The sequence below is a fragment of the Drosophila biarmipes genome, chromosome 3L, assembly GCF_025231255.1.
Source record: "Drosophila biarmipes strain raj3 chromosome 3L, RU_DBia_V1.1, whole genome shotgun sequence".
NCBI classification, from domain to species: domain Eukaryota; kingdom Metazoa; phylum Arthropoda; class Insecta; order Diptera; family Drosophilidae; genus Drosophila; species Drosophila biarmipes.
In genome coordinates this window covers 10,976,368-11,002,010 of record NC_066613.1, presented here as the reverse complement: position 1 = coordinate 11,002,010, position 25,643 = coordinate 10,976,368, and the positions used below count along the sequence as shown (strand labels likewise).

At 39.0% G+C, this 25,643-nt stretch overlaps 2 protein-coding genes and 8 long non-coding RNA genes across 12 annotated transcripts; 5 read left to right on the top strand and 5 right to left on the bottom strand.

The window, feature by feature from the left end:
• Window positions 1–1,076: 1,076 nt before the first annotated feature.
• On the bottom strand, window positions 1,077–1,436 carry LOC108028204 (accessory gland-specific peptide 70A). The gene is made up of 2 exons (XM_017099865.3): window positions 1,270–1,436; window positions 1,077–1,214 (listed from the first exon to the last, which is right to left on the bottom strand). The coding sequence occupies exons 1-2, from the start codon at window positions 1,397–1,399 to the stop codon at window positions 1,162–1,164; spliced, it is 183 nt and encodes a 60-aa protein (XP_016955354.1). The 5' UTR covers window positions 1,400–1,436; the 3' UTR covers window positions 1,077–1,161.
• A 1,319-nt stretch (window positions 1,437–2,755) lies between these two features.
• LOC108028188 (uncharacterized) lies at window positions 2,756–3,852 on the top strand. Its single transcript, XR_001768366.2, has 2 exons — window positions 2,756–2,934; window positions 2,994–3,852. It is a non-coding gene; the product is annotated as an uncharacterized LOC108028188 (long non-coding RNA).
• A 417-nt stretch (window positions 3,853–4,269) lies between these two features.
• Window positions 4,270–4,586, top strand: LOC108028184 (uncharacterized). The gene is made up of 2 exons (XR_001768365.2): window positions 4,270–4,432; window positions 4,492–4,586. It is a non-coding gene; the product is annotated as an uncharacterized LOC108028184 (long non-coding RNA).
• Window positions 4,587–5,375: 789 nt separating this feature from the next.
• Window positions 5,376–5,648, top strand: LOC108028202 (uncharacterized). Its single transcript, XM_017099863.2, has one exon. The coding sequence runs from the start codon at window positions 5,391–5,393 to the stop codon at window positions 5,541–5,543; it is 153 nt and encodes a 50-aa protein (XP_016955352.1). The 5' UTR covers window positions 5,376–5,390; the 3' UTR covers window positions 5,544–5,648.
• Window positions 5,649–6,667: 1,019 nt separating this feature from the next.
• Window positions 6,668–7,460, bottom strand: LOC108028197 (uncharacterized). Its single transcript, XR_001768367.2, has 2 exons — window positions 6,881–7,460; window positions 6,668–6,816 (listed from the first exon to the last, which is right to left on the bottom strand). It is a non-coding gene; the product is annotated as an uncharacterized LOC108028197 (long non-coding RNA).
• Window positions 7,461–9,183: 1,723 nt separating this feature from the next.
• On the top strand, window positions 9,184–9,954 carry LOC108028179 (uncharacterized). The gene is made up of 2 exons (XR_001768364.3): window positions 9,184–9,434; window positions 9,496–9,954. It is a non-coding gene; the product is annotated as an uncharacterized LOC108028179 (long non-coding RNA).
• A 2,350-nt stretch (window positions 9,955–12,304) lies between these two features.
• Window positions 12,305–13,385, bottom strand: LOC108028153 (uncharacterized). Its single transcript, XR_001768361.3, has 3 exons — window positions 13,253–13,385; window positions 12,440–13,202; window positions 12,305–12,319 (listed from the first exon to the last, which is right to left on the bottom strand). It is a non-coding gene; the product is annotated as an uncharacterized LOC108028153 (long non-coding RNA).
• A 2,659-nt stretch (window positions 13,386–16,044) lies between these two features.
• Window positions 16,045–16,457, bottom strand: LOC108028211 (uncharacterized). The gene is made up of 2 exons (XR_001768371.2): window positions 16,310–16,457; window positions 16,045–16,256 (listed from the first exon to the last, which is right to left on the bottom strand). It is a non-coding gene; the product is annotated as an uncharacterized LOC108028211 (long non-coding RNA).
• Window positions 16,458–18,725: 2,268 nt separating this feature from the next.
• On the top strand, window positions 18,726–24,478 carry LOC122819010 (uncharacterized). Of its 3 annotated transcripts, XR_007763627.1 has the most exons (5): window positions 18,726–18,882; window positions 19,271–19,390; window positions 23,495–23,612; window positions 23,688–24,004; window positions 24,054–24,478. It is a non-coding gene; the product is annotated as an uncharacterized LOC122819010 (long non-coding RNA). The 3 variants fall into 3 exon arrangements; XR_007763628.1 differs by having other exon boundaries at window positions 18,726–19,390; window positions 24,063–24,478; XR_007763626.1 differs by having other exon boundaries at window positions 18,726–19,390.
• Window positions 19,447–19,764, bottom strand: LOC108028210 (uncharacterized). The gene is made up of 2 exons (XR_001768370.3): window positions 19,646–19,764; window positions 19,447–19,592 (listed from the first exon to the last, which is right to left on the bottom strand). It is a non-coding gene; the product is annotated as an uncharacterized LOC108028210 (long non-coding RNA).
• Window positions 24,479–25,643: the final 1,165 nt, after the last annotated feature.

Here is a 25,643-nt window from a genome sequence, read left to right as displayed (position 1 = left end):
TTGCATTGTCTTCGTTTGTTTGCGCGGTGATGGGGACATCACTGTTGTCGTCATAGTCTCCGTCTCCTCGTTGGGCCATTGTCCGGACTCCGGACTCCGGACGCCGTACCACGGACTCCGGACTCATTGTTGGCCCTTTGTTTTTGCGCCTCGCGTGTCTAATAAAAGCGCATCACAATGTGGGTCATTGTACGACTACACAGGCCAGTCGACATCATATGGCTTTGCATTTGTCAGCAGCATGCAACTGCTGCAACATCAACACATAAAGCGCTGCTAATTGCAAACACACACATGCAGCACCACCAGCGAGCTGCACAGAGCAAAATATTGATATTACTCAAGGGTTCTACTTAAAAATCAAATTTTTAATTCATTGAATTTTGAATATACTGCGGGAACGCAGTTGTTATTTATGTAACATATATATTCTGTTCCTTGAACTTATGTTGCTTGTAGTAAAAGTGCCTATAATGAAAGTCAATTAAATAAATACATTTATGAAGCCAATAAAAACGTAAGATCAAGGTTTTATTTTTAATCGCTATAAAAACAGTTTTCAGTGTGTTCTCCCGGCAGTCTCCTTGCTTGCCGCAAGACTGCAAAAGCTGCAAAGAGAGATAAAGGAAAAAACTATGGAAAGTGTGTCAGCCCTGGCAAATCGATAAGGAATCCTGAATAATTAATTCTTGGATTAATTGTGATTTTCCCAAAGATATTTCTTTGTCACAATTCAACGTCACATACTTGTGGGCTGCTGTGTGCATTAACTGCCCATCTCAAAAGTAGGCAAGGAAAATATGAAGAAAAATCTATCTATAGATATCTGCATGCATCGATCAGTATGTATATAAAATGTAAAGTGAATGTAAAATGTCCGGCAGCCCGGTACAATAAATAAATAATTTGATTGCTGTATATGGGAGAACCTCTTACATTTTATCTACCACATTTAACTGCTAAGTTTGTAATTCATCCTCTAAGATACTGTCTTTAGAATTTTAAGATTAAGCCTTAAAAAACTTGCAAACAAATAACATTTCTTTTCGTCGTTAAAAAAAATACACACATCCTCATTTATGCCTTTCATATGTTACGCTTTAATAGCAGAAACTTTATCCGGATAATGCAGCTGTGAATCTTTATAACATGAAATATACTTTAGCATCTTCCTCCCCAGGCTGGACCCAGATTAAGACGGCACCACTTATCACCTGAAAAATAATTCATTGGGGCTGAAGGACTCGAACAAGATGGATTGGAACTTACGAGGATTGGGGTTAGGAATCGGGAACCTAGGCCTCTCCCAAGGTTTCTTTTGTCTGTTCCACGGCCATTCCCAAGAATGGACCAACCCAACTACGCAAACAAGAACCAAGAGTAATGCAAGTAACTTCATTTCTGAAGTAATATTTAGGCTAATCGTCTTTTTATAGGTCTGAGAGGTGGCCAAAGGAGTATATAAGGGTTTTAATAGGATTATAGATGGTACGATTCAGGTTGGTCACGGTTTTGTCATATCCACTGTATAAAAGACCTTTAATCTTTAATTATAAAAAGAAAAATATTTAAAAAAAACTACAACTCGACATTTAAAACCTAATTGCCATTGCAATAAGTATGATTTTTTCCAGCTTAGTGTTGAATATACTTTAATAATAGATATTGTTCTTTTTGTTTGCAGAATCTTTATTTTTGTCCCCTTCTGCGCATCTAGGATTATCAATTTCTCACTCTGAAAACCATGACCAAATATCAAGTGTTTTAACTCATTTTCATGGCCTTATACAACGTTGACTTATTGGATTATAGAAGGTGAAAAATAAATTTTAAAAATGTCAAGGCCTTTAAATGTTGGTTTTGGCCACGTAATCTAAAAATGTGCTAGACCTACACACTATCCCGCATTCCCTGCTTTGCTTAACCCAGAGCTGGAAGCCCCAGAAAATCACCATTCAATGGCCATAATATGACTTCCTTGCTCGGGAACTGACTTTAACATGCTGGGGTAATCACTGCGCTCCAGGGCATGGAAATAATGGAGGCATAGGCATGGTTCCAAACCGATGGTCCGCCAACCGCAGCTGAAAGAGTGAAAGGCCGGCAAAGAACTTGCAGCTGGTTTCTGGATTGCTAACCTGATTCAATGAGCCTAAAAATCTATCACTTCCTCGGCCTTCCATTTTTTTTAGCTGTATGTGGGCCTTTCTTTTTGCCACATTTTTGCCCACAAAAAAAAGAAAACTTGATTGACCACCAGCCAACCTTTTTCTTGTGTGGCATTACTTTCTAAAGGCTCAGCCATTGTCCGAAATTGTTTTATTACGAATTGAAAATATATTTGGAAGTCGCCAAAGAAACACATGACTTTCCAGGGAGGCACAACTATTGGATATTTCTAGATATTTTACGAGAAAGGCTGGCTAAACAAACATTTTTGTAAAGTTTAAATCTGTTAAATATTAAGTAATCTAAATAGCCGAATAATGAATTACAACTTATAATTAAAATGTTGTTCTTTATGTTCTTTAAACCCTTTATTTTTACTCTATCATATCAATTGTGGCCATATTTTAAAGCAACAATAAAAACACCTTTTAGAGCTTTTCTTCCATTAAATAATCTATCCAAAGTACATTGCCGTGCCGTTGTTAACTTTAAAACCAACTAACCTTGGCTTAATTAGATTTACGTGTTAATTTGAGGTTATATAACAAGTTATTTCTATAAAATGGCAAGTCCCAAGTGCAAGTATCATCACAATAATGAAGACACAGCTGTTGCTTGCAGTTGTCCTCATTTCCCTGGTGGGAATGGCCCCGTCGGCAAGGGTGCCAAACAAAAATATCGAAATTTGGATTAGGCCAAAACCCTACCCCGACAGACCACCACCAGATTAAATGGATCAGTTTATCCACACTTGATCCTGCCACCGTAAGTGGAGATATCCAGTCGAGTATCCAATCAAAGTTGCTCTTACCAGTTATTCCCAGGAGACAAATGGGACCCCCAAAAAGGGGTTCAAATGATGTACAACCTACAGATACAAAATTACTAAGAAATAAATGGCCTCAACAATATTACCACCATTTTTTATTAAGTCTAAACAAAAGCTTAAAATGTATTTATTTCCTTTTTATTTCTAGTTAGGGTCACGAGTATTACCATTTTTATTCTGATCCAGAAATTTGAATGGAATCAATTCCTTAAGGCAACATTTAAATTGCTTGAAAATAATACAAAACACCTTGTGTAATTACTAACAATAAAATTTAAATTAAAACGGAAGGTTACAACAACAATAAAAACAGCATTTAGAGGTTCCCTTCTTTTAAATAATCCATACAAATTAAATTTTCGTGTCGTTCGACGCTTTAAAAACCAACTAACCATTGCTTAATTTGATTTATTTCAAACTTTATAAGGTTTAGGCGTGGCAAAACTAATTTGCTTGTTAATTTGCGTTATGTAACAAGTTATTTCTAATTCTATAAAAAGCTAGGTTCCTAGTGCAGATATAATCACAATAATGAAGGCACAGCTGTTGCTTGCAGTTGTCCTCCTTTCCCTGGTGGGAATGGCCCCGTCGGCAAGGGTGCCAAACAAAAATATCGAAATTTGGATTAGGCCAAAACCCTACCCCGACAGACCACCACCAAATTAAATGGATCAGTTCTTCCACACTTGTTCCTGCCAAGTGTGGAGATATCCAATCGAGTATCCAATCAAAGTTGCTCTTACCAGTTATTCCCAGGGGACAAATGGGGGCCTTGATTGGGACAAAAGGGGTTCGAATGATGTACAACTTACAGATACAAAATTATTAAGAAATAAATGGCCTAAACAATATTACTACCATTTTGTTTTATTTAGTCTAACCAAAGGCTTAAAATGTATTTATTGGTTATTATTTCTAGTTATGGTCGAAAGTTGGTTCTGATCCAAAAAGTTTAAAGGAATCAATTCCTTAAAGCCACATTTTAATTGTTTGAAAATAATGCAAAACACCTTGTGTAATTACTAACAATATAATTTAAATTACTACGGAAGGTTAAAACAACAATTAAAATACCTTTTAGAAGTTCCCTTCTTTTAAATAATCCATTCAAATTAAATTTTCTTGTCGCTCGACACTTTAAAAACCAAATAACTATGGTTTAATTTGATTTATTTTAAAATTTATAAGGTTTAGGCGTGGCAAAACAAATTTGCTTGTTAATTTGCGTTATATAACAAGTTATTTCTAATTCTATAAAAACCCAGGTCCCAAATGCAGGTATCAGCACAATAATGAAGCCGCAGGTGTTGCTTGCAGTTGTCCTCCTCTGCCCGCTGGGAATGGCCCATGAAATTTGGATTAGACCGAAACCCTACCCCGACAGACCCCCACCATATTAAATGGATCAGTTCATCCACTCTTGTTCCTGCCACGGTAAGCGGCGATCTCCAATCGAGTATTCAACAAAAGTTGCTCCTACCAGTTATTCTCAGGTGAGAAATGGGCACCTTGGCTGGAACAAAAGGGGTTAAAATGATGTACAACTTACAGATACATCACTATTAAGAAATAAATGACCTAAACAATATTACCATCATTTTGTTTTATTTATTTTTTTTGCTTTTTCATTTTTAAAAATGAACGAAAGTATTACCCTTCCTAGCCGTTTTCAGAAATTGTAATGGAATTAATTCCTTATAGCCGTATTTAAATTGCTCGAAAATAATTATATATAATATATATATTATATAATATAATATAATATAAAACAGCTTGTTTAATTACTAGCAACAAGATTTAAGTTAAGTTACTGTTTTGTTTTAAATGTCTTTGTAAGAAAAGACTTGTTTTTATGACCGTAAAGGGGTGTATTACATTCGGAAAAAATACGAAGTTCGTAGTAGGAACGCGTCGACCTCGGAAACTAAAGAAAGGGAACTATGCCCAAGTCTTAATCATGATCTTCAACTCATGAATGTTAAAAAACGACTAACGTAAGCCATTATACGCTTGAGACACCTAATAGGATTACATAAAATGTAAAAATTATTTTTCAACGTCCTAAACAAATTAAGTACTTAGTCAAAAAATTTGTTTGCAAATTAAACTGAATTGACTAAGCTGACTTGTCTATTTAGATGTAAACCATCTTTGCACCCTAAATTAAAATATTTTTTTAATTCGATCGCTTGTTCTTTGCTCACAAAGAGGTATCTGCAGTCTACGCTGCGATAAAATCCCAATCGAATTGTTTCAGCTTAAGAGCTAGAAATGCTTCTCACATTATGTGTTTTTAAAACTAACGCAGGGTGTACCTAATTAATTTTCCACCTGCGAAAACCTTCATTGTCGCAGCTATAAAAAGAGTATAGCCCCGCGGATTGCTACAATAATGAAGCTCCTCCTACTGCCACTGTTGGTATTGGTCCTCCTTAGCCTGGCCGAGGGAAGGCGGAAGAAGAGGGAAATCGAGGTTTGGGTGCGCCCAGATCAGAAAGAGAGAGAAAGGGAAAATGGTTGTCCATATGGCAGCTGTACACAGTGAGAAGAAAAAAACTGCACTACGGCCTCTCTAAAAGAATTTTGTAGTTTGTGTTGATCACACTCAGCTTATTGCAGCGGAATAATAAAATTACTGCTGGCCATTAAAGGGTTTAATGCTTTGGTAATATTTATAGAAATCTTCCTTAAACGGGATGCCTGGTGCTAAGTGTGCAATGCCCGAGATACATACTTTTTCCAACACTTTTCTCCCCGAATTTAGCATGCTGCGGAACCGCAAAACTTTTCGCAAAAGTTGCCCGTGCTGTCGAAGAATAAGTTGCCACCCCGCCCAGTTATACTCTCATTATCTTGGCATGTAATTCCCAGCCCGTCCCTCGGTCCTGCGAATATCCCCACATGTGTGTCAGTTTTGTCGCTCGCGGACAATGGCAGAAGTTTCTGTTTCGGCTCGATAAAGTATCTGTTAGATACAATTTACAATATTTTCCGCTCCGCTTCGTCCTGCAAGCCAAGTGAAAGTTTCGGCAGCAAAGTATGGCTTTAATGATAATGACTTTAGCTCCGGCAAAAAGTAGCGCAAAGTTTAGAATACGCCAACGCAACGCTTTTGGGGATTTCGCCGTAGAACTCCGAGTGGTTTGAAGAAGTTTTCCCCTCGCCCTTGTACGCCAAATGGAACGGGTGTGTTAACTTTTCCTACGTGTGGGCCATGTGAAACTGATAAGGAAGGGCAGCGGCAGGAGCCGCTAACTGGGACAAGGCCAGGCCGTCTAATGCGGAATTTGAATGGCATGTAATTCGATATCAACGATGCTGCAGTCCCATGTAGCTACCAGCTGGGGCTGCAACTAGACTACCTCGAGGGCCTGCAGATCGTGTCCCAGCATTGCCAGCGATTTACTTTTATCACAATCGCTGCAACAACTTCGGACAATGTCGGCGATTTATTGCATCAGCCCCAACTAACAGCACGGCGACCGACAGACACTTGGTTACGTTGTAATCGGCCAGAGCTGCAGATACAGATACCGGTCTGCAACAACAACAAACAAGCATCCTCAGCAGCCCGTAGCTACCAAAAACCCAATTTCCAGTTCTTTCTCCCGATCCCGAACCCTGTATCTCATCAACGCGACTAATCTGCACTGAGCGAAGAGAAGTTAATTTGCTCAGATTTAGGTAGATAATTTATTTTGGCTTTTGAGTTATAGTTTACCAATCCTCAAGCCTACTATATTGTAGTGTACCGTTCAGATTGCTTGGTAATACAAAATTGAAAATATATGAGGCAGATGGATCAAAATTATGGGAACCTGTAGTATTTTTTCTTTTAAATAATATACCCATTGTAATAAACCCTTTAATTTAATATATTACCATTTCTTGTGGTCACAGTTAAAAATCCAAATTGATTCAGTTTAAGAATTTGATAGAATTACGATCTTGCTAGGACTTTTCCGCACTGTATCTGCAGTTGCTGTTGTCAACTTCTTTGTTGTCGTCGTCGTCATCTCCTCCTCATCAACATCAGCGGAGCGCGGCAAAAGTCTTCTCCCAGCGTTGGCCAAAGTTTCGACTGCAGTCCCAGGCTGTTAAGAGTTCAACTCGTGATGTTTAAGTGGTTTAAGCCAAGGTAACGATTTCCTCATTGGTCTACAATTCTCCAGCCCAGCTCGCCTGGCCTGTTGTTGCCGGCGACATTCTGTCATGCCACGATCACGAACCATTCGTAACACATTTGTTGCAATTTTCGTCGCTATTTGTTAAGGTTCAGAAGAGGTTGCAACTTGCGGCCAAAGGGACGCTCGTCGTTGCAAAATATGTACTAAGCGGCAGGATAAGACGGGCTCTTGGCAGTTGATGCTAAGTGTCTGCAGCCCAAAGATCATTTTGTTGGCACTTGTATCTTGATAAAATTGATTACAAATGATGATGAAAGTATTTTTTGCGTTCTACGAAAAATTAAAGGTAGTGGCTTACTTACATTAACTGTATCTAATTTGATAAGTTGATAAGTAATTTGTCTCCTAAGACTGAGTTGTATTTACAATTTAAAAAGTGTAAAAATTAAATATAAAATGGTTTAATATGCATAAACTTATTGTTTGGTTTCGTAAGTATGTTAAATTGTTTAAAGGCGTGGCCTATCTAATTATAATCATCCTTCTGTTATAAAACAATACTTTACATTTGTATAAATGGGGGATAAAACCTATAATATATACGATAATGAAGCTACACCTTCTACGTATATTGGCAATAATCCTCGTTAGCTTGAATCAAGTTTACTTTTTCCAATTGTCAATTTAAGAGGTATTTCTAACATAAACTCAAGGTCCAAGCCTTAAAATTAAGTCATATTTAGTCGATGAGATGATTTTTTAGAGGCACGAATGCTATGTTCAATTAAAATTAATGTTATATTCTAAACATTTGCTGAATACCTATATCTGGCGGAGCCGTATCGGTATATAATTTTAACCTTACCTTGCTGTTAAAACTAGTTACGCAGAGATTTAAACCCATTATACAAATCGGCACCGAAAGGTGGTAATGGCCGCCTGCCCTAGCGGTTGTCCAAATTGCACTCGCATTAAATTCACTTCCGCTAGAGGAGCACCGACTTCCGCTTCGGAGGGGGGCCGGCGGGGCAGGTGGGCGGAACAGGTGTAAACTGTGACGCCGCCAACGGGCGACACATTTGGCAGCTATTCAAGTGTGATAACAACAATGTGCCAGCCGATGGAAGGGACACGGCGCAGGATAACAAGGGCAGCGCGCGGAGGGGAGGGCGGAGTAAATCAAATTGAATAATTGTTACATGCAGGGGGAGGGAGATGGCCAGATGGCAAGAAAGAGACGGCTGGCAGGGACATATGATCGAGGCGGCAGCAGCAGCAAAAACAAACGCAGCCTAACAAGCCTAGGCAACAATAACAATAACACCGAAGGGACAATCGCGCATTCGCTGGTCCTGTGCACTCAGAAAAATGGGGGTGCCTGCAATAGCGCCCGGTAATCGCCGATGTTTAGTTAATCGTACCATTTAAGTACACGTTGCCAAAGAATAATACATATCGATCGATTTTTCTGTTACGAATCTATTAACATTCATTATTAGTACGTTTTAAAGGTTAAACCTGTAGGTACTGCAATATGAAGTTTAAACTTGAACCTATTTTGCGAGCGTATAAAAACGGCCTTTTATCAGATTTTCGACACTGGGGACCCAGCTTCAAATCCAAAAAAAGGAAGTATTTTCCAGTGTTTCATTCCATTCCGCTGCGATGAGAAGCGCTGCTATGCGACTTCAATTCAATCAATTGAACGTGCCACGAATGGTTAGCAATAACAAAATACACTCTAGTGGGCTGAGGGGGTGGCATGGAGTGGGAGGGCGGGGTGGGTGAACAAGGACCAAAGGACTAGGACATCGGCGAGAAGAGAGCGCAGACCAACTGGCGTGTGAAATTGACAATGCAGCTGCAAAAGAGAGGACCCGCTGGACGGGGAGCCAGTTGGGACCGCTGTCCACTGAGAAAATACAAATGGAGTGTAGCAAATCGGAAATCGGATTTAAAATGTTACCTACTCAGTAAGGCGGAGAAAATCTAATTAGTTTTCAACCCGTAAATGTCTCATATAATTGCAGCTATAAAAGGGCCATGGGCCCTCATAGCGACACAAAAATGAAACCGTATCTACTGCCACTTTTGGTATTGCTCCTCCTTAGCCTCGGCGAAGGACAGCGGAAGAAGAGACAAATCGAAGTTTGGGTACGACCAGATCCGGACCCGGATTATGGGAGATGGAGTTAAGCATGCTGCGAATCTGCTGTTTTCGAGCTCGCACACGGTATTTGTGTATATATATCTATATATATATATATCTTTTGAAGAACATACCTATTTTAAAAATGAGTATTCTCTTGGTGGGTTTCGATAATCAAAACAAAATTTTACTTTTACTGATCCTCAGTCCCAAATTTGTAGCTTTCATAGTTTTCGAAATCTAAGCGTCCATACTGACGCCCAGACAGACGGACACGGCTAGCGTTCTGTTCAAGAACAAACTCATCAACAGAGTTCGGATACACTATTTACTACCTCTTACACATGTTTTCCTCTGACTTGATACCAAGAATTAAATATGACAACCTGAGAGCTCTGGAAAACCCCTCTCGCAGTGTAGGGAAAATATTTTTGCACGCGACAAACGACCAACGTGCGGGATTAAGAGCCAGGCCCACCTGACACCCAGCGACGACCGTGGACGTGGACCGGCCCTCCTTCATGAAAGCGTCCTGTCCATCCTGTCCGACCCCTGGATACGTGTCCCATTGATTGACTGGACTGGGGCACACACCTGCACACACCGGCGGCTGACATTTTTGCATAAAACTGAGCTGGGAAAATCAAGCAAATAAAACTTATTTAGGTTGCAGCAACGGGCATGCCTGTGATTTTCAATATTTGCAGCGGGCTTACCTGGCGGAGGCCCGGGTGCCATAACAGGTGTTGATATGTTTATAGACCGCCTAATGGGTGGTATGGGGGAATGGGCGTGAATGGTTTCGATGTGCGTGCAATTTGCACAAATTGCAGACAGACCGCATCGAGGATGCGAGACAAGTTTGTGGTGGGATTTGCCTGGTTATCAATTAAACAATTAGCGGACCATTATTTGAGTAGACCCAGAGACGGGAGCTCTGCCCCGGGAATCACGGCTCCCACTCGACTTCGCTCGTCGAATAAACATTTCTCACCCATCGCGATTGTGTTTCCCCGACTGTCATTTACCGTTGGCTCTTGGGTGGAAAGCCTCTGGAGCCCCTGATTGCCACGCCCACAAGATGCAATCAAGCTCTTGCCTCGAAGTACCTCAAAGATGCACCTCTTTTTACTAGTGATGGGAACCTTGAGGTTAGTTCAAGTTGTCTTAAGCTTTGTGGTAAAGCTACTAAGCCAAGTAGATTCTTTAAAAGCAAACAATTTTTATTACATTTTAAGATTAATAAGTATTTAATTTGGGAATTTTTCTATTTATTTTGCAGTGGAGAACATATGGTTATATCCTCTTTTCAAAGTACGTGCTCAGGCACTTTACTTTAGTAAGTAGTTTGTGGCCATAGAAAATAATACCTTCCCATCGCTAAGCTCTGGTGCACACACGTCAGCCCAAATTACAAGGGATTCCGGCAGAGAAGTGAAGACGAGGCGCGGTTTTAAATTAAAAACTAAAATCGATTGACATTCAATTTGAGCAGGCAGCTCCCCGACTAAAGTCAGCTCTCCCCTGCCCGACGCCGTATCTCAAGTCAACATTTGTCGCTATAAATTTGCCAGTGCCCAAGTTTTGCACATTTCCTTGACTCTGCCACGGATGTAGGATGCTGTTGGCTGCTGGGGAGCTGGGGTGCTGGATGCGGAGTGGAGACGAAGATGGTGGATGCCAAGAAGCCGAGTTGCGATGCAATGCGTGTGCGTGCGTAAGATACTCGGAGACAGATGGGAGCTGCGAGATGGAAACTGGGGGTGCTTCTGGCTCGGAGGGTGTTTCCTTCCTAGCGACAACCTTGGCAGCTGATATAGCTAAGGCAGCCAGAGGCGACATTCAATACCCGCTGACATGTGCGCCACTCGACGGGGATTGAGGCAGAAACCTCGCATCCCAGTGATCACAGTGACTGGCGATAATAACTCACTAAAATAAATGGAAGACATCCAAAAAAAGATATTTAAAAGGAGATAAATAGATTTCATAGCAAGTGGAAAACTAGGAGCAGATATTTTCCTAAATATATTTTCAAATATTATATTCAGTTTATTGCCATCCTCATGTGTAATGTGCATTTACAAGAAACCTGAAGAAATTAAAATGTTTTGAATAATTTTCAGTCTGAGTACTGTGAACTTAACTTCCGAACTTTAACCCAAATTAATGACATTCCCAACAACCAACAAAAACACCGACACAGTGACTGTCATCATACTGTTATTCCCAGCCATCACTCGAGATGTGTTCGGCGTCGCAGGTTCAACTCCAACTTTAACTTTGGCTCCGCTGTCGTATCTATGTATCTGAATCTGTATCTGCGCTTCGGTATCCACAGCCACATCCGCGCTAGACGTATCTGCTGCCATGTGGCTTTCCGCGTTTGCGTGCAAATTTTGTGACACTTCACCCACGGGAGCGTTTTTTGCAACTTTGGCAGCTGAGCGCCGATCTGAAATCCCTTCTGCTTTCCACACTGCTCCTCCGCTCTATTAATCCTTGCTGACGCTGACAAAGTAGGACAGGTACACAGCCAAAAAAGGGTTGAAATCACGTGTTTTTTATAGGTAGTGTTAATTTCCAACATACCACTCAAGAGGAGTAGCAGATGCAAAAATATGAACTTGGCAATTTTGAGAAACTGAGTTGTGCAATTTCTAAAGCAATACGTATTTCTTGCTAAACCTAGTCTTTATTTATTATTAATTATTATTTGTTTCTCCCATTTTTATAAGCAACTTTTATTTTATTAAGTACTCTTTACATACAAAGAAGTAACAAAATTAAATAAAAATAAATAAAAACTGATTAAATAAAGAATTGCAGTATAAAAAGTGCATACTTAGAACACATTTTTTCTTATAGATGGAAAGGCACAGCCACTTAGCTCTTCAGGAAATAGCTGATTTAATTTGCAGCACTGCTGCTAGTCAACCCTTCATTAAATGCCACTCCCACCCGTTTTTCAGAGCGCGCAGGCGGCTGCACCGATGGCGTGTGCATAATTTCCCGGTCCGAGCGGAGAGAAGAAAGACTGACGAGCTGCAGAGAGGATGCAACAAGTTGCAGCCGCTTTTAATTGATATTAATTTAATTGACACTCCAGTTGAGTTGTGAACTCGAGCGGCGTTTTGGGCTCGTTCTGGCTCTGGTGCTACTTACCCACGGTCCTCCTCCTCTTTCCCGCCGACTAATCGCGGGGGCTTAGCCGACTTGTCAGCCGGCAGAGTGGCGGCTTCAATGAGCTTGGCTGTAAACAAAGTTCCCTGGCCGGGGAAAAGGGGTCTGGAGTGCATTTTATGAGTTTCCATTTAAGTTCAATTAGGTTTGCACTCGCGATTAGCATAATGAGCGAGTGGCGTGAAAGAGTTGCAAGGGCCCCTCCAGTATTCATGCAAAATCCTCAAGCGAGTAAATGCTAGTCTTGGATCCTAAGGGGTACTGGAATACCGATGTACTAGAATACAGTATACTACTACTATGCTAGTTCTGGATCCGACGGAGTACCCTGTTATAGTAGAATACTCTGTCAGTATTCCAAAAATTCCTTTACTGTTCTAAAGTAAAAAAAAAATTTAATGTCTTCAAAGAAAAGTCATTTTAGCTGTGAAAAATTACTTGTATTAACTTTAATTTTATTTTTAATTTTTAAAACCATAACCATTACTATTATCTGGCGGTATATATTGCAAACATGTATGAAATATGATGACTTTTCTATTAAAAACAACGTTTACCCAATGTTGATACCAAGTTAGAAAACAGTGGGAGCTACATTGCGTTCACAATCGTGTAGCATCAATGACAAACTAAGGAATTTCTGAATCTGTCAAATAGTAGCCTCAATAGCACACATTTATTTATCCGTGACTATTAATACACCAAAAAGGGTTTCCTCGCCTGTCTAGATGGCAACGTTTTCGGTCTAAAATATCTGGAATTAGAAAAACACCTTGCAATCCAAGGGAAACTTACCATTTATTACAGGCCCAACGGATTGGGTATTAAGCTGAGAAAGGACCATTCCTGCCATGCAAGCGAGGACCAATAGTAGAAACAGCGCTGCCTTCATTGTGGGATTGTACTGTGTTAAACTGATACTTTCCCCCTTTTTATATACAAATACTCAGGTTGTTAAATAAATATGCCACGATATGCCCATTGCTTTTATTATTGAAGCTGTAAGAAGTTACAAGTACGTGAGTCCTCAAAAATGAACAACTTAGGTTTTCGCTGATATTCATAGTATGGCCAGTTTTCACATTTTCCATATTTGCATTGTTCCAGATCTCAGAAGTTGAAAAACCTTGGTGTCCACTCCGCCTTCAATAAAAAACTTAATCTAATGTTTTTCCTTCTACCTTCTAATAGAAATGTTATCGATATGGAGATAAAAAGAAATACTGGATTGCAGAAGAAATGTACAAAAGTTGTTCTGTAAATTGGGTGTTTCATGTTTGTCACTATGAATATCAACGAGGAAATAATTTCAATTTGAGGAACCACGGATTTTACAATCTAAAATCTAAAATAAGTTTGAATATTAAAACTACGAACATGTCGTGGCATATTTCATTTATTTATCCACCTGCAGTCGTGGTGTTTCTACTATTGGTCAAATCAAAAAATGCACTCTGGATTGTTTGGTAGCGCAAGCGTTAATAGAATGACATCGAAGAAATGACGAAATATGGGTATGATATCATAGACAGTTCTGTCAGCTTAAGAAAAAAAAACCAGCCCGTAATGTTCGGTCTGCAAAGCCTAAAATTTTTTTTACTGCTTTGTGCAACCAGTAATATACACATGAAAAGTGCCGCGTCTGCATTCAAACTTAAAATGTGTTTGTTTGTCTTATTTATTTTATTTAATAAATGTCTACTTAAAATAAAAACTCGAATCGGCCAGCGATCCTTATCAAGAATATATATACTATATGGGGTCGGAAGCGCTTCTTTTTGCCTGTTACACATTGTCCGACGAATCTAGTATACCCTTTTACTCCATTAGTAACGGATATAAAAATCTAAATAATAACAAAATAGTCTATTACCAAAATGGAGGTATGGATAACGAAATACTTGATTGTAGAATAAATGTACAAGAGTTGTTCTGCAAATTGGGTCTGTCATTTCAACACAATCCAATCCAATCTAATCACACTGTAAACAGAGCGATATTTCTACTAGACTCTCTCTCAGAATGTTAAGGATCCTAAATGGACCCGGCCTGAAACACGTCTTAAGTTTCTAAATTTGTACTACCTAGCGTTTTTCTTAAATTAGGTTTTTTCAGTCTTAATTCTAAACCTCTTTGGTGCGGAAGGTGCTTTATTCCCGTTGTGTATACCTGTTACCCGTAGAGTTAAAGGATGGAAGTGTTTCCGACCCCATAAAGTATACATATATATTCTTGACCAAGACCACTAGCCGAGTCAATCTAGCCATATCGTCTAATTAGGAAAAAAATGGAAAGTTTACCCAATGTTGAAAAGAAGTTAGGAAAGCATCAATGACAAACTAAGAAATTCCCAAATCTGTCCATTGTACATATTTATTTAAAAAAAATGTCGCCAAATACACCAAGCAGGGTAATAAAAACACCAAAGTTGTATTTCTCGAATATCTGATTTTAGTAAAACTCCGTGTAGACCAATTTGGGAAAATACCATTTTTTCAATTACCTAATATCAATTTGATCACGCTGATCCTGAGAGAGGACCGTTCCTGCCATGCAAGCCAGGACCAATAGTAGAAACACCGCTGCTTTCATTGTGGAATTGTATCGCGTTGAAGTGAGACTTTTTTCCCTCTTAATATATATGTAAACACTGCCGGGGGTTAATTAAATGAAATATGCCACGACATGCCCATACTTTTTGTTAAAAGAAGCTGTTAGAAGTGAATATTCATTAGACAAATCCGTGAGTCCTCAAAAAATAAAATAATAATAAATAATAATAAATAATAACTGTTCAAATTAAATTTTTAAGTATAAATAAAAATAAATGTTGCAGCAAATTCGACTGTGTTTTTTTGTTTTAACATTTTCTTAACTTCTATTTTGTAAATTCTCCCCCCTTTTATTTTCCCTTTGATTTTACTCCCGTAATAATACAAGACTCTCAAGCGGTTATATGCTAGTCTCGGATCCCCTTATGTGTTACAAGGATACCGACCTAGTACCCTTTTCTAGTAGAATACCTTCTTAGTAATATACAAATTCATTTATTGTTCAAATGAAAGGAGACGTTTCCGACCCCATAAAGTATGTATATTCTTGATCAGCATCACTAGACGAATCGATCTATCCTAGTCTAGTCTAGACAGACTGTCCGTTTTTACGCAAACTAATCTCTCAGTTTTAAAGCTATCGGGCTGAAACTTTCTCAAAAGTCTTGTTTCATGTGCTGGTAGTATATAATTCGGAACCAGCCGGGTCGGACAACAAACAAAATTAAAAAAAAAAAATAAACCTTTGGTGTTTTTTAACATATAACCTCCTACGCTTGGAAATAATAATTTTTAATAAGTTCTGAATTTAAAATTAAAATTTATCAGAATCGGACGACTATATCATAGCTGCCAAACGAACGATCGGAAAATTGGTGCGAAAATAATATGAAACAAATTATAGCTTCGGTGTTTTTTGACATATTATCTTATAATATTTGGAATATAATTTTTTAGATTTATAAAAATTTAGATTTAAAATTAATAAGAATCGGAAGACTCTAACATATAGCTGTCAAAGAAACGGCCAGATAATTCTGCTGTTGATGATTTAATAGATAGAAAAGATTGTAAGAAATCGTGTAAGAAAACAGTGTAAGCTACATTGCTTTCACAATCGTCTAGCATCGATGACAAACTAAGGTATTCCCGAATCTGTCAATGAGTAGCCTCAATTGCACACATTTATTTTAAAATATGCCGCTAGCCACAAGCCGCAGGAAAGGGATAACGGCACAAATATTTTTCTGAAAAATCTGGTATTAGAAAAACACCGTATAGTCCAATTTTAGAAACTTACGATTTCTGATACGCTCACGAATTTTGGGATCAATTAAAAGCTGAGAGAGGGCCTGTCCTGCCATTAAAGCGAGGATCAATAGTAGAAACACCGCTGCCTTCATTGTGGGATTGTACTGTGTTAAACTGATACTTTTCCCCATTTTATATACAAATACTAAGGTTGCTAAATAAGTTAAATATGCCACGACATGCCCATTGTTTTTTTATTGAAGCTGTAAGAAGTTACTTTCCATTAGACAAGTACGTGAGTCCTCAAAAATGAACAACTTAGGTTTTCGCTGATATTTAAAGTATGGCCAGTAAATACATTTTCCATATTTGCATTGTTCCAGATTTCAGAAGTTGAAAAACCTTGGTGTCCACTCCGCCTTTAATGAAAAACTTAATCTAATGTTTTCCCTTCTACCTTCTAATAGAAATGTTATCGATATGGAGATAAAAAGAAATACTGGATTGCAGAAGAAATGTACAAAAGTTGTTCTGTAAATTGGGTGTTTCATGTTTGTCACTATGAATATCAACGAGGAAATAATTTTAACTGTGAAAAATTGTATTTGTTTTTTGAGGTAGCACGGATTTTAAAAGTCAAAATTCTAAAATAGGTTTGATTTTAAAACTGTGATCATGTCGTGGCACATTTAATTTATTTATCCACCTGCAGTCGTGGTGTTTTGCTATTGGTCATATTAAAAAATGTACTCTTGATTGTTTGGTAGCGCAAGCGTTAATTAAATGTCATCGAAGAAATGACGAAATGTGGCTAAGATGTCATAGACAGTTCTGTCAACTTAAGAAAAAAACCAGCCCGTTATGTTAGGTCTGCGAAGCCCAAATTTGTTTTACTACTTTGTGCAACCAGTATTATATACATGAAAAGTGCCCCGTCTGCATTCAAACTTAAATTGTGTCTTATTTGGGATATAAATGTCTACCTAAAATAATAATGTCGTATAAAAACACTATGTTTATCTTAAAACGCAAAAAAGAAACGCTTTGTGAACAGGTTGATGTTTCACTTTTGTCCACCTGACGCTGTTTAAGAAAGAACAGATCGGTCCAAAAAGGACATTATGTAAGTACTGATACCACCTAGAAGAAAAAATGTCTCGTTTAGACGCCTAGAATCCAAATGACTGCTTGTAAACTGCTAAAAGGACATTCTGCCAGGAGGCTGCTGTTGCTGATTTAATAGATAGAATAGATTATAGACAACACACGGAGTGGGAGATCTTTTGCTTTTAAAATCGGCCAGCATTAAGAACAAACTAAGGACCTTCTAAATCTGTCAATGGGTGCCCTAATTTAACTTAGTTACTTAAAAACAAGCTGGAACGCTATAGTCGAGTGCCTAGACTATTAGATACCAGTTTCTCACCTTAACAGAGCAAAAAAAAATAGACTAAAAGTGGGCGTGGCAAGATGTTTTTGTATTCAAATGGCCAGCTAGATCGACTCGGCCACCGATCCTGATCAAGAATATATATACTTTATGGGGTCGGAAGCGCTTCTTTTTGCCTGTTACATATTGTCGCTTTTACTCCATAAGTAACGGATATAAAAATCTAAATAATAACAAAATAGTCTATTACCAAAATGGAGGTATGGATAACGAAATACTTGATTGTAGAATAAATGTACAAGAGTTGTTCTGCAAATTGGGTCTGTCATTTCAACACAATCCAATCCAATCTAATCACACTGTAAATAGAGCGATATTTCTACTAGACTCTCTCTCAGAATGTTAAGGATCCTAAATGGACCCGGCCTGAAACACGTCTTAAGTTTCTAAATTTGTACTACCTAGCGTTTTTCTTAAATTAGGTTTTTTCAGGAATGAAATGGTGCCGTCTTAATTCTAAACCTCTTTGGTGCGGAAGGTGCTTTATTCCCGTTGTGTATACCTGTTACCCGTAGACTTAAAGGATGGAAGTGTTTCCGACCCCATAAAGTATACATATATATTCTTGATCAAGACCACTAGCCGAGTCAATCTAGCCATATCGTCTAATTAGGAAAAAAATGGAAAGTTTACCCAATGTTGAAAAGAAGTTAGGAAAGCATCAATGACAAACTAAGAAATTCCCGAATCTGTCAAAAATAGCCTCCATTGTACATATTTATTTGAAAAAAATGTCGTCAAATACACCAAACAGGGTAATAAAAACACCAAAGTTGTCTTTCTGGAATATCTGATTTTAGTAAAACTCCGTGTAGACCAATTTGGGAAACATACCATTTTTTTGAAATATGCCACGACATGCCCATACTTTTTGTTAAAAGAAGCTGTTAGAAGTAAATATTCATTAGACAAATCCGTGAGTCCTCAAGAAAACAAAATAATTTGTCACTGTTCAAATTAAATTTTTAAGTATAAATACAAGTAAATGATGCAGCAAATTCGTCCGTGTGTTTTTTTGTTTAAACATTTTCTTAACTTCTATTTCGTAAATTCTCCCCCCTGTTATTTTCCCTTTGAATTTACTTCCGTAATAATACAAAACTCTCAAGCGGTTATATGCTAGTCTCGGATCCCCTTGTGTGTTGCAAGGATACCGACGTGGTATTTTTTTGGTGCGAAAATAATATGAAACAAATTATAGCTTCGGTGTTTTTTGACATATTATCTTATAATATTTGGAATATAATTTTTTACATTTATATAAATTTAGATTTAAAATTAATTAGAATCGGAAGACTCTAATCTATAGCTGTCAAAGAAACGGCCAGAGAATTATGAAATAATTTTTTTTAATGTCACTGAAGCAGCAATCCCTAAAAATTTCGCATGGTGTTACTAACATTGATTATTTCTTATAACTTTTCATTTTTATGTTTTTCAAACCATGAACAAACTTTAGACCGGCAATACAGTAAACCGCCGTAGTAGCTGGATACATAAAAAACAAGAAAGTTCTAAATTATGTATGTAATCCCATAACAAAATAACATTTTCGTTTAGGAAAGTTGCTTAAAATACAGCAGGCTTGGCTCTTCTAAACTGACAACAGAACATTTCAACGAGGAGTCTGCTGTTGATGATTTAATAGACAGAAAAGATTGTAAGAAGTCGCCCAAATAGGTAAGAAATCGAAAAGTTTACCCAATGTTGATACCAAGTAAGAAAACAGTGTAAGCTACATTGCTTTCACAATCGGCTAGCATCGATGACAAACTAAGGTATTCCCGAATCTGTCAATGAGTAGCCTCGATTGCACACATTTATTTAAAAAAATACCGCTACCCACAATATGCAGGGTAGGGATAACGGCACAAATATTTTGCTGAAAAATCTGGTATTAGAAAAACACCGCGTAGTCCAATTTTGGAAACTTACGATTTTTGGTAGGCTCACGAATTCTGGGATCAACCAAAAGCTGAGAGAGGGCCTGTCCTGCCATGAAAGCGAGGACCAATAGTAGAAACACCGCTGCCTTCATTGTGGGATTTTATGGGTTGAACTGAGACTTTTCCCCTTTTTATATACAAATACTGCAGGTCGTTAAATAAATTAAATACGCCACGACATGCCCATCGTTATTATCATCTTAGCTGTTAGAAGTTACTTTCCATTAGACAAATCCGTGAGTCCTCAAAAATGAACAAATTAGGTTTTCGCGTATATTCATAGTATGGCGTGTTTATAAGTTTCCCTTATTTGCATATTTCTGGTTTTTGGAAGTTTGTAAGCCTTGGCGTCTACTCCTTAATTGAGAAAATGTTATCGAAATGGAGATAAAAAGAAATACTGGATTGCAAAAGAAATGTACAAGTGTTGTTCTGTAAATTGGGTGTGTCATGTTTGTCACTATGAATTTCAACGAGGAAATAGTTTTAACTGTAAAAAGTTGTATTTCATAGCATTGTATTTCGTAGCACGGATTTTACAAACCAAAATCAAAACTATGTTTGATTGTTAGAACAAATTTATTATTCACCTGCAGTCGTATTATACACGAAAGGGAAAGTGTCTCATTTCGACACAATCCAATGAATTCCAATCCCACAATGAAGGCAACAGTGTTCGTAGTATTGGTCCTCGCTTGCATGGCAGGATTGGTTCTCTCTCAGAATCTGAGTGATCCTTAATGGGCTCCAGGTGTAGAAGATCGTAAGTTTCCATAATTGGACTACACGATTTAATACCTGATTTTTCAGGACAGAAATTGCTTTCTTAAAAAAATATCGAAGTTAGGATTTCCTTATTTGTGAAAAAATTTTGTTTTAATTTAGAGATATAGATTTACTAACCGAAGTCAGAAATAAATGGAATGTGCCTTTGTCCCATTCTTTTTCAAACAGATTCAGGATTTCTTTAATCCGTCATTAATGATAGCAACTCAGCTGTGTGTCAGCTCTTTTTCCCCAAGCGACGCAAGTGTAACTTCAATTGTATTTTTTAAAAATAATGTTTTTAGCAATATTTACGGCACGGTTATTAGGGATTAAAACTAAAAAAAAACCTAATAAAAATATTTTATTATGGACTAAACTTATGTAGAAGACCAAAGGAAAAATAATATAACCATCATTCCATTCTTACAAAAAAATCGATTCCAAAGAACATTGTTGCGAGATTGATATATTATTGGATTGAAGTCCAACCAGGAACCCAGTATATTGGCATTCAATACGCTCCAAATAGTAACGGTTCCGCGGACCAAGGCCTGATTTGTGGTCCTCCGTTGGTATCGTGCCTCCACGCCATCATCATCATCATCCTGGTGCGCAGACGCTCTAATCGCTCATTAAATGGCCACAATTTGCCGGTCGGCGTTGCATTTAAATTACTTTCCCACTGACTTGGCCAGGGGAATTGGCTGAAATTTGTTTATGAGGGCCAGCGCAGACCTTTTAACTAAAATTAAAGCTCATAACTCTGGCCAACCGACTTTGGCTGTGTCTAGTCCGTTGGACAATCGAGTCGCGTGAATTTCAGCAATCAGCCAAGTTCCGAAGTCGCAGCTGAAAACTCTGAAAACTGTAGCTTTTCCCCCCAAAAGCGCCTGGGTTCCTCTTTGTTGTCGTCGCATTCATCAAGAAACGCTAAAGTCGTGCAGTTCGGTTTCCAAATCTATGCCCCACCCGCATCCTCCAGGTCTGCAGTTTCCCCTTTGCAATGGCATGCCGCGCTAAGTTTTTCCGAGTTTTTCTTTAGAATTTTCCATGCTCTTTAAGGGGAGAGAGAGGCCTGGCTGACCGACGTGATATTATAAATTAGGCTCTGCCCCGGCTCGCTTCCTCTTCCTTGTCCACCCATGGGAAACTGCTCTCCGCCTAGTTCTGACTTTCTCTAATCGTCGAGAATCAACAGAACCGCAGCCTGAGTTATTTCCTTTAACTTGTATGGATTAGCCATAATAATGAGCATGCAAATTTCTTTTTACCTTTTATTAGAGCTGCACTTTCAGCGAACATATTGTTTAAGTGAAATCAGATTGGCAGTATCTACATTCAATGCAAGCCTACCACTTTCAAAGTAATTTCGGTAATTTTATTAAAACTCCCTTTCGTGGCAATGTCAAAAACCACCTATAAACAAACAGAGGAGCTTCCAGACCAATAGTTACATCTCTCTGATGTTCTGCTTGGTTGCTGATTAAAATGGTTGAATTTAATCGATTAATAGACAGAAATACGATCACATCACAACAATCCTCTTGTAGTAATACCCAGCCATTTGCCTGCTGACTCACGCTCCCATTCCACTTCGCCCGGGCACTTCAAACGGAATTTCAAATATTTATTAACGCCCTACTCTCGGGCAGACTCATAACTGTTGTAAATTACTTGGCCAGGCTGTAAATATTAATAACCAAAGGGTGAAGCGCCGGAATCCCCGAAATAGAGGGCCTGAAGAATGGGGGGAGACTATTTCGAGCTGTGTTGAGGAACCAATTAAGCGGATTTCAAGTGCTACGAAAATAGCGCCGCACAATCAAAAGGTGACGAAGCGAGCTCGCTGCAAGGAGGAAAACTGCGGGAAAACTCAGAGAAACTCAGGGAAACTCCACTCGTCTGTTACATAAGGCAGATGCTGAAGAGGGTGATAGTGCGGCGTAGTAATATAATGGAAGAGTGGAATCGGGGGACTGACATTGAAATGTTGCGCGTGCAGCAGTGCAAACAAAGTTAAAAATAAAATAAGGCAAGTCGGAGGGGGCATACGGCGGGGAAAGTTGCGTCTGTAGCATAAATTAAACTGCATTGCTGCATTAAGAGATCAAACACGAGTGCGGAGCAGGGGAAAGGCTTTCCCAGCAGGAGGCTGCATCTGCTCCTCAGGCATTTAAAATGCTGTAAATTTTAATTAGACGAGATGCTCGTACTCCGAATTTCGAGGGCGCGAGCACGGCAATGCCCCAAAGGATTCCTCTGCTAAATATCTGAATAAAGATAACGATAAATAATTGAGGCCGTTTCGACGAGGAGGTGTTTATCTAGTACGGCTTAATTATCATCTATTAGGTATGATCCTGATTGTGCGTGGAATAATAGAAACAGTTCACTCACCTTTATTGGCCCAACATTTAATGGCATTTCCATTCCAATGCAATAAAATAGGTTATAACACTTCTACTGACTGGTGTTAAATATCAAAATAAATATTTTACATATTTAAATGGTTAAAATATCTGGAGCCAAATGAAATCATTTTAATTTGAAGCTGCTTTTAACTTCCTGGTATCAACTGCTTGAGATCCCAGAGCAATCGCAGTGCCAACTCTTAGTTCTTCGTCAGAGTTGGCCATAAATAATAATCATGACAATATTTGGCCTTGGGCAATGTGAACTTTTCCGCAAAAGACCCCAGTCCGGAGCCGAAAGTTGAGGGCAACTCGGCTCGATTTGATGCCAGGCGATTCGAAATGAATCGCGGCTCTCAAGGCCTCCTTTGTACTTTGTTGGCCGCTCTCGGCAAACTGCAGGGAATTCTGTTGACATTGGCTGGATGTCTGGGAGCCAGTAATGGCTAGGGTCTAGGTTCACTTTAGAATAGCTATACAAATATAATATATATATTATAAATTAAGCTTTATTGACTATGGTATGTAAATCGTATTTTATATTTAAGATTCTAAAAAGTTTTTTCCATACCATACCATATTTTAATTATATCATATTAGCCTAAAAAACTGAAATAAGTATTCCTAGCTGATACCGCAAAGAAGAGTATTTCTTTTAGGTACATCCATAGATAACCCTTCTCATCACTGGCCCGTCTCCAAGTTCTGGGTGCTCCTCCCCGCCTTCGGCCGGCTTATCAAAAATTGCATGGCATTGCAACAGGCTGGGAATGCTAGGTAGGAAATAAGAAACATTGTTCGACTGCGCCTCGGCGGCAATAAACGAAACAAAATGAAACGTACACTTTTCAGTGGGTCTACCCGGTGCCCCTCCGAGATGTCGGCATAGCCACAATTCCTGACATTCGCTGGCTGAGATTAATGCGCCTTTGGTTGCAGCCGCCAAGTCGGCGAGGGCAGGTCAAGGGCCCGAGGTCTGAAGCGTCTGGGGCCGTAAAAAGTTCCGCCCTATACTCTAAACAAACGGGAGTTCAAGGGCTGCTGGGGAACCACATAAATAGAGTTTAAGTAATGCCCAAGAACCATTCGAAGGAATTAATTTATTGCTTTGTAAGCAAACTTTATAGAGGCTGAGTTTGACATGGGCCAGAGCTCGGAGGCATATCCAGGTAAGTGAACAGATCAGCATAGGAAATAATCTTATAAATTACTTTTTAGGGTATTTAGAATTCACCATTTCCCCATCCATCTCAGGTTTGTTGCTCTTTTTTGGGCCTTATTGTCGACCTCAGCCACAGTTTAAGTTCCAGTCTCGGATTGCGCAATAAGAGCCCTCGGAAAAAGAGAATAGGACTGCAATGGAGCTGGATTGGCAGCGGGAAAAGAACGAGGCAAGAAGGAGCCACACAGCAAATTGTTAAAAATAATTTATATTAAAACGCAGCACAAAAAGACATTGCAATGAAAATTGTGCAAACAATTTGAGTCCAGCAAAAAGCGAGGAGATGCCAGGCAGATCCAGAAATTGCGATAAGCCCGAGCAGCCGGGAGGAGCTGGGATCCGGGAGCAGGGCCCAGAGCCGCAAACAAATGTCCAAATGATATTTTGTCATAATAAATGGCACAACTATGATTATTTATGACTCGAAATGCGATCGTTCCCTCCGCCGGCTCGCTCAATTTAGGTCTCATAATCAGGGACGAGACGAGACGAGGAGCTGCAGCGCTGGTCATGATTTCGATTTCTTGCCGGCCAAGTAATTTATAGTGCCAGAGTATTGAATACCGCCGGATTCCCTGGCTTTTTGTGTTGCCCACTCTTTTCCTGCCCCTTTTTGTGGCAATCAAAGCGAGACTTAGGCCACGAACTGGCTGCGATAATGCCGTTTTTCTTCGATTCCCCGATGTTGATTTGCGGGCTTCGGTTTGGCTCTGCGGCTTCGATTTCCCCCGTTTATTGCTGTTCTAGGTCTCAATTGTGGCTGATTGTTGTGAGGCATCATTAGAAGAACGTAAATCAAATAGTTTTCCGTTTTATGACTTTTCGCCGAGAGTTGAACCATTTATGGGCAGTAATGGAGCATACAACTGCAGGTCAGTTTTGGGGGAGATTAAGCCTGGAATGTGGCAGGCTAATTCGGAGACGCTTTATAGGGGGCTCTTAAGTGATCATCGGTAATACAGTCGGTTCTGACTCAACATTGTCCATAATGCTATTTAGCGGGCTCAGGCCCGTACTGAGCCTCTAAACCTAAGGATAAGAAGGAATTTTCACATAAAGGCAAAGCCTTTTAAAAGTAAAGTAATTATGTTGTATTTAGGATATATATCTTAAAATATGTAGATTTACAAAAAGTTGGACTGCTGCAAAGTTAGTGTAATCGGTTGAAACGCCAAAGGCGCACATCCCCCAAACTAGCTCATAATTTAAGCTCTTTGCTAGCACTTCATAAATAAATTTTGTGCAGAGGCTCACATTTCAGTAATTTTATTATCAACAATAATACCATTTTGCAAAATCCTTTGCTATTTACTAAAAACCAAGCAAGTTGAGAATCGAAAATCAATTGTGACGATCTTTTCATCATTTGTTTCCCCTTTGTGGTAAGAAAATGGCAACATTTGCTTGGCTTTAATGGATTCTTGTGGCCCTTTATTGGCGTATAAATTCCGGTATTTTCGTGGAACTGCCAACTGTCAATAAGTCTTTACACTGTCGGCACACATGACACCCATTTCGTTGCCGGCTCCATCCCGCTGCCATCACTTAACCTCTTGCAACGCAGCCCGTCCGCCTCCTCCGGTTTT

Bases quoted from the DNA above. Each gene is read 5' to 3' on its own strand.
- LOC108028204 (XM_017099865.3), bottom strand. From the start codon at position 1,399: ATGAAGTTACTTGCATTACTCTTGGTTCTTGTTTGCGTAGTTGGGTTG. The intron at 1,215-1,269 runs GTAAGTTCCAAT...ATTATTTTTCAG, and splicing joins GATTCCTAACCCCAATCCTC to GTGATAAGTGGTGCCGTCTT.
- LOC108028202 (XM_017099863.2), top strand. From the start codon at position 5,391: ATGAAGCTCCTCCTACTGCCACTGTTGGTATTGGTCCTCCTTAGCCTG.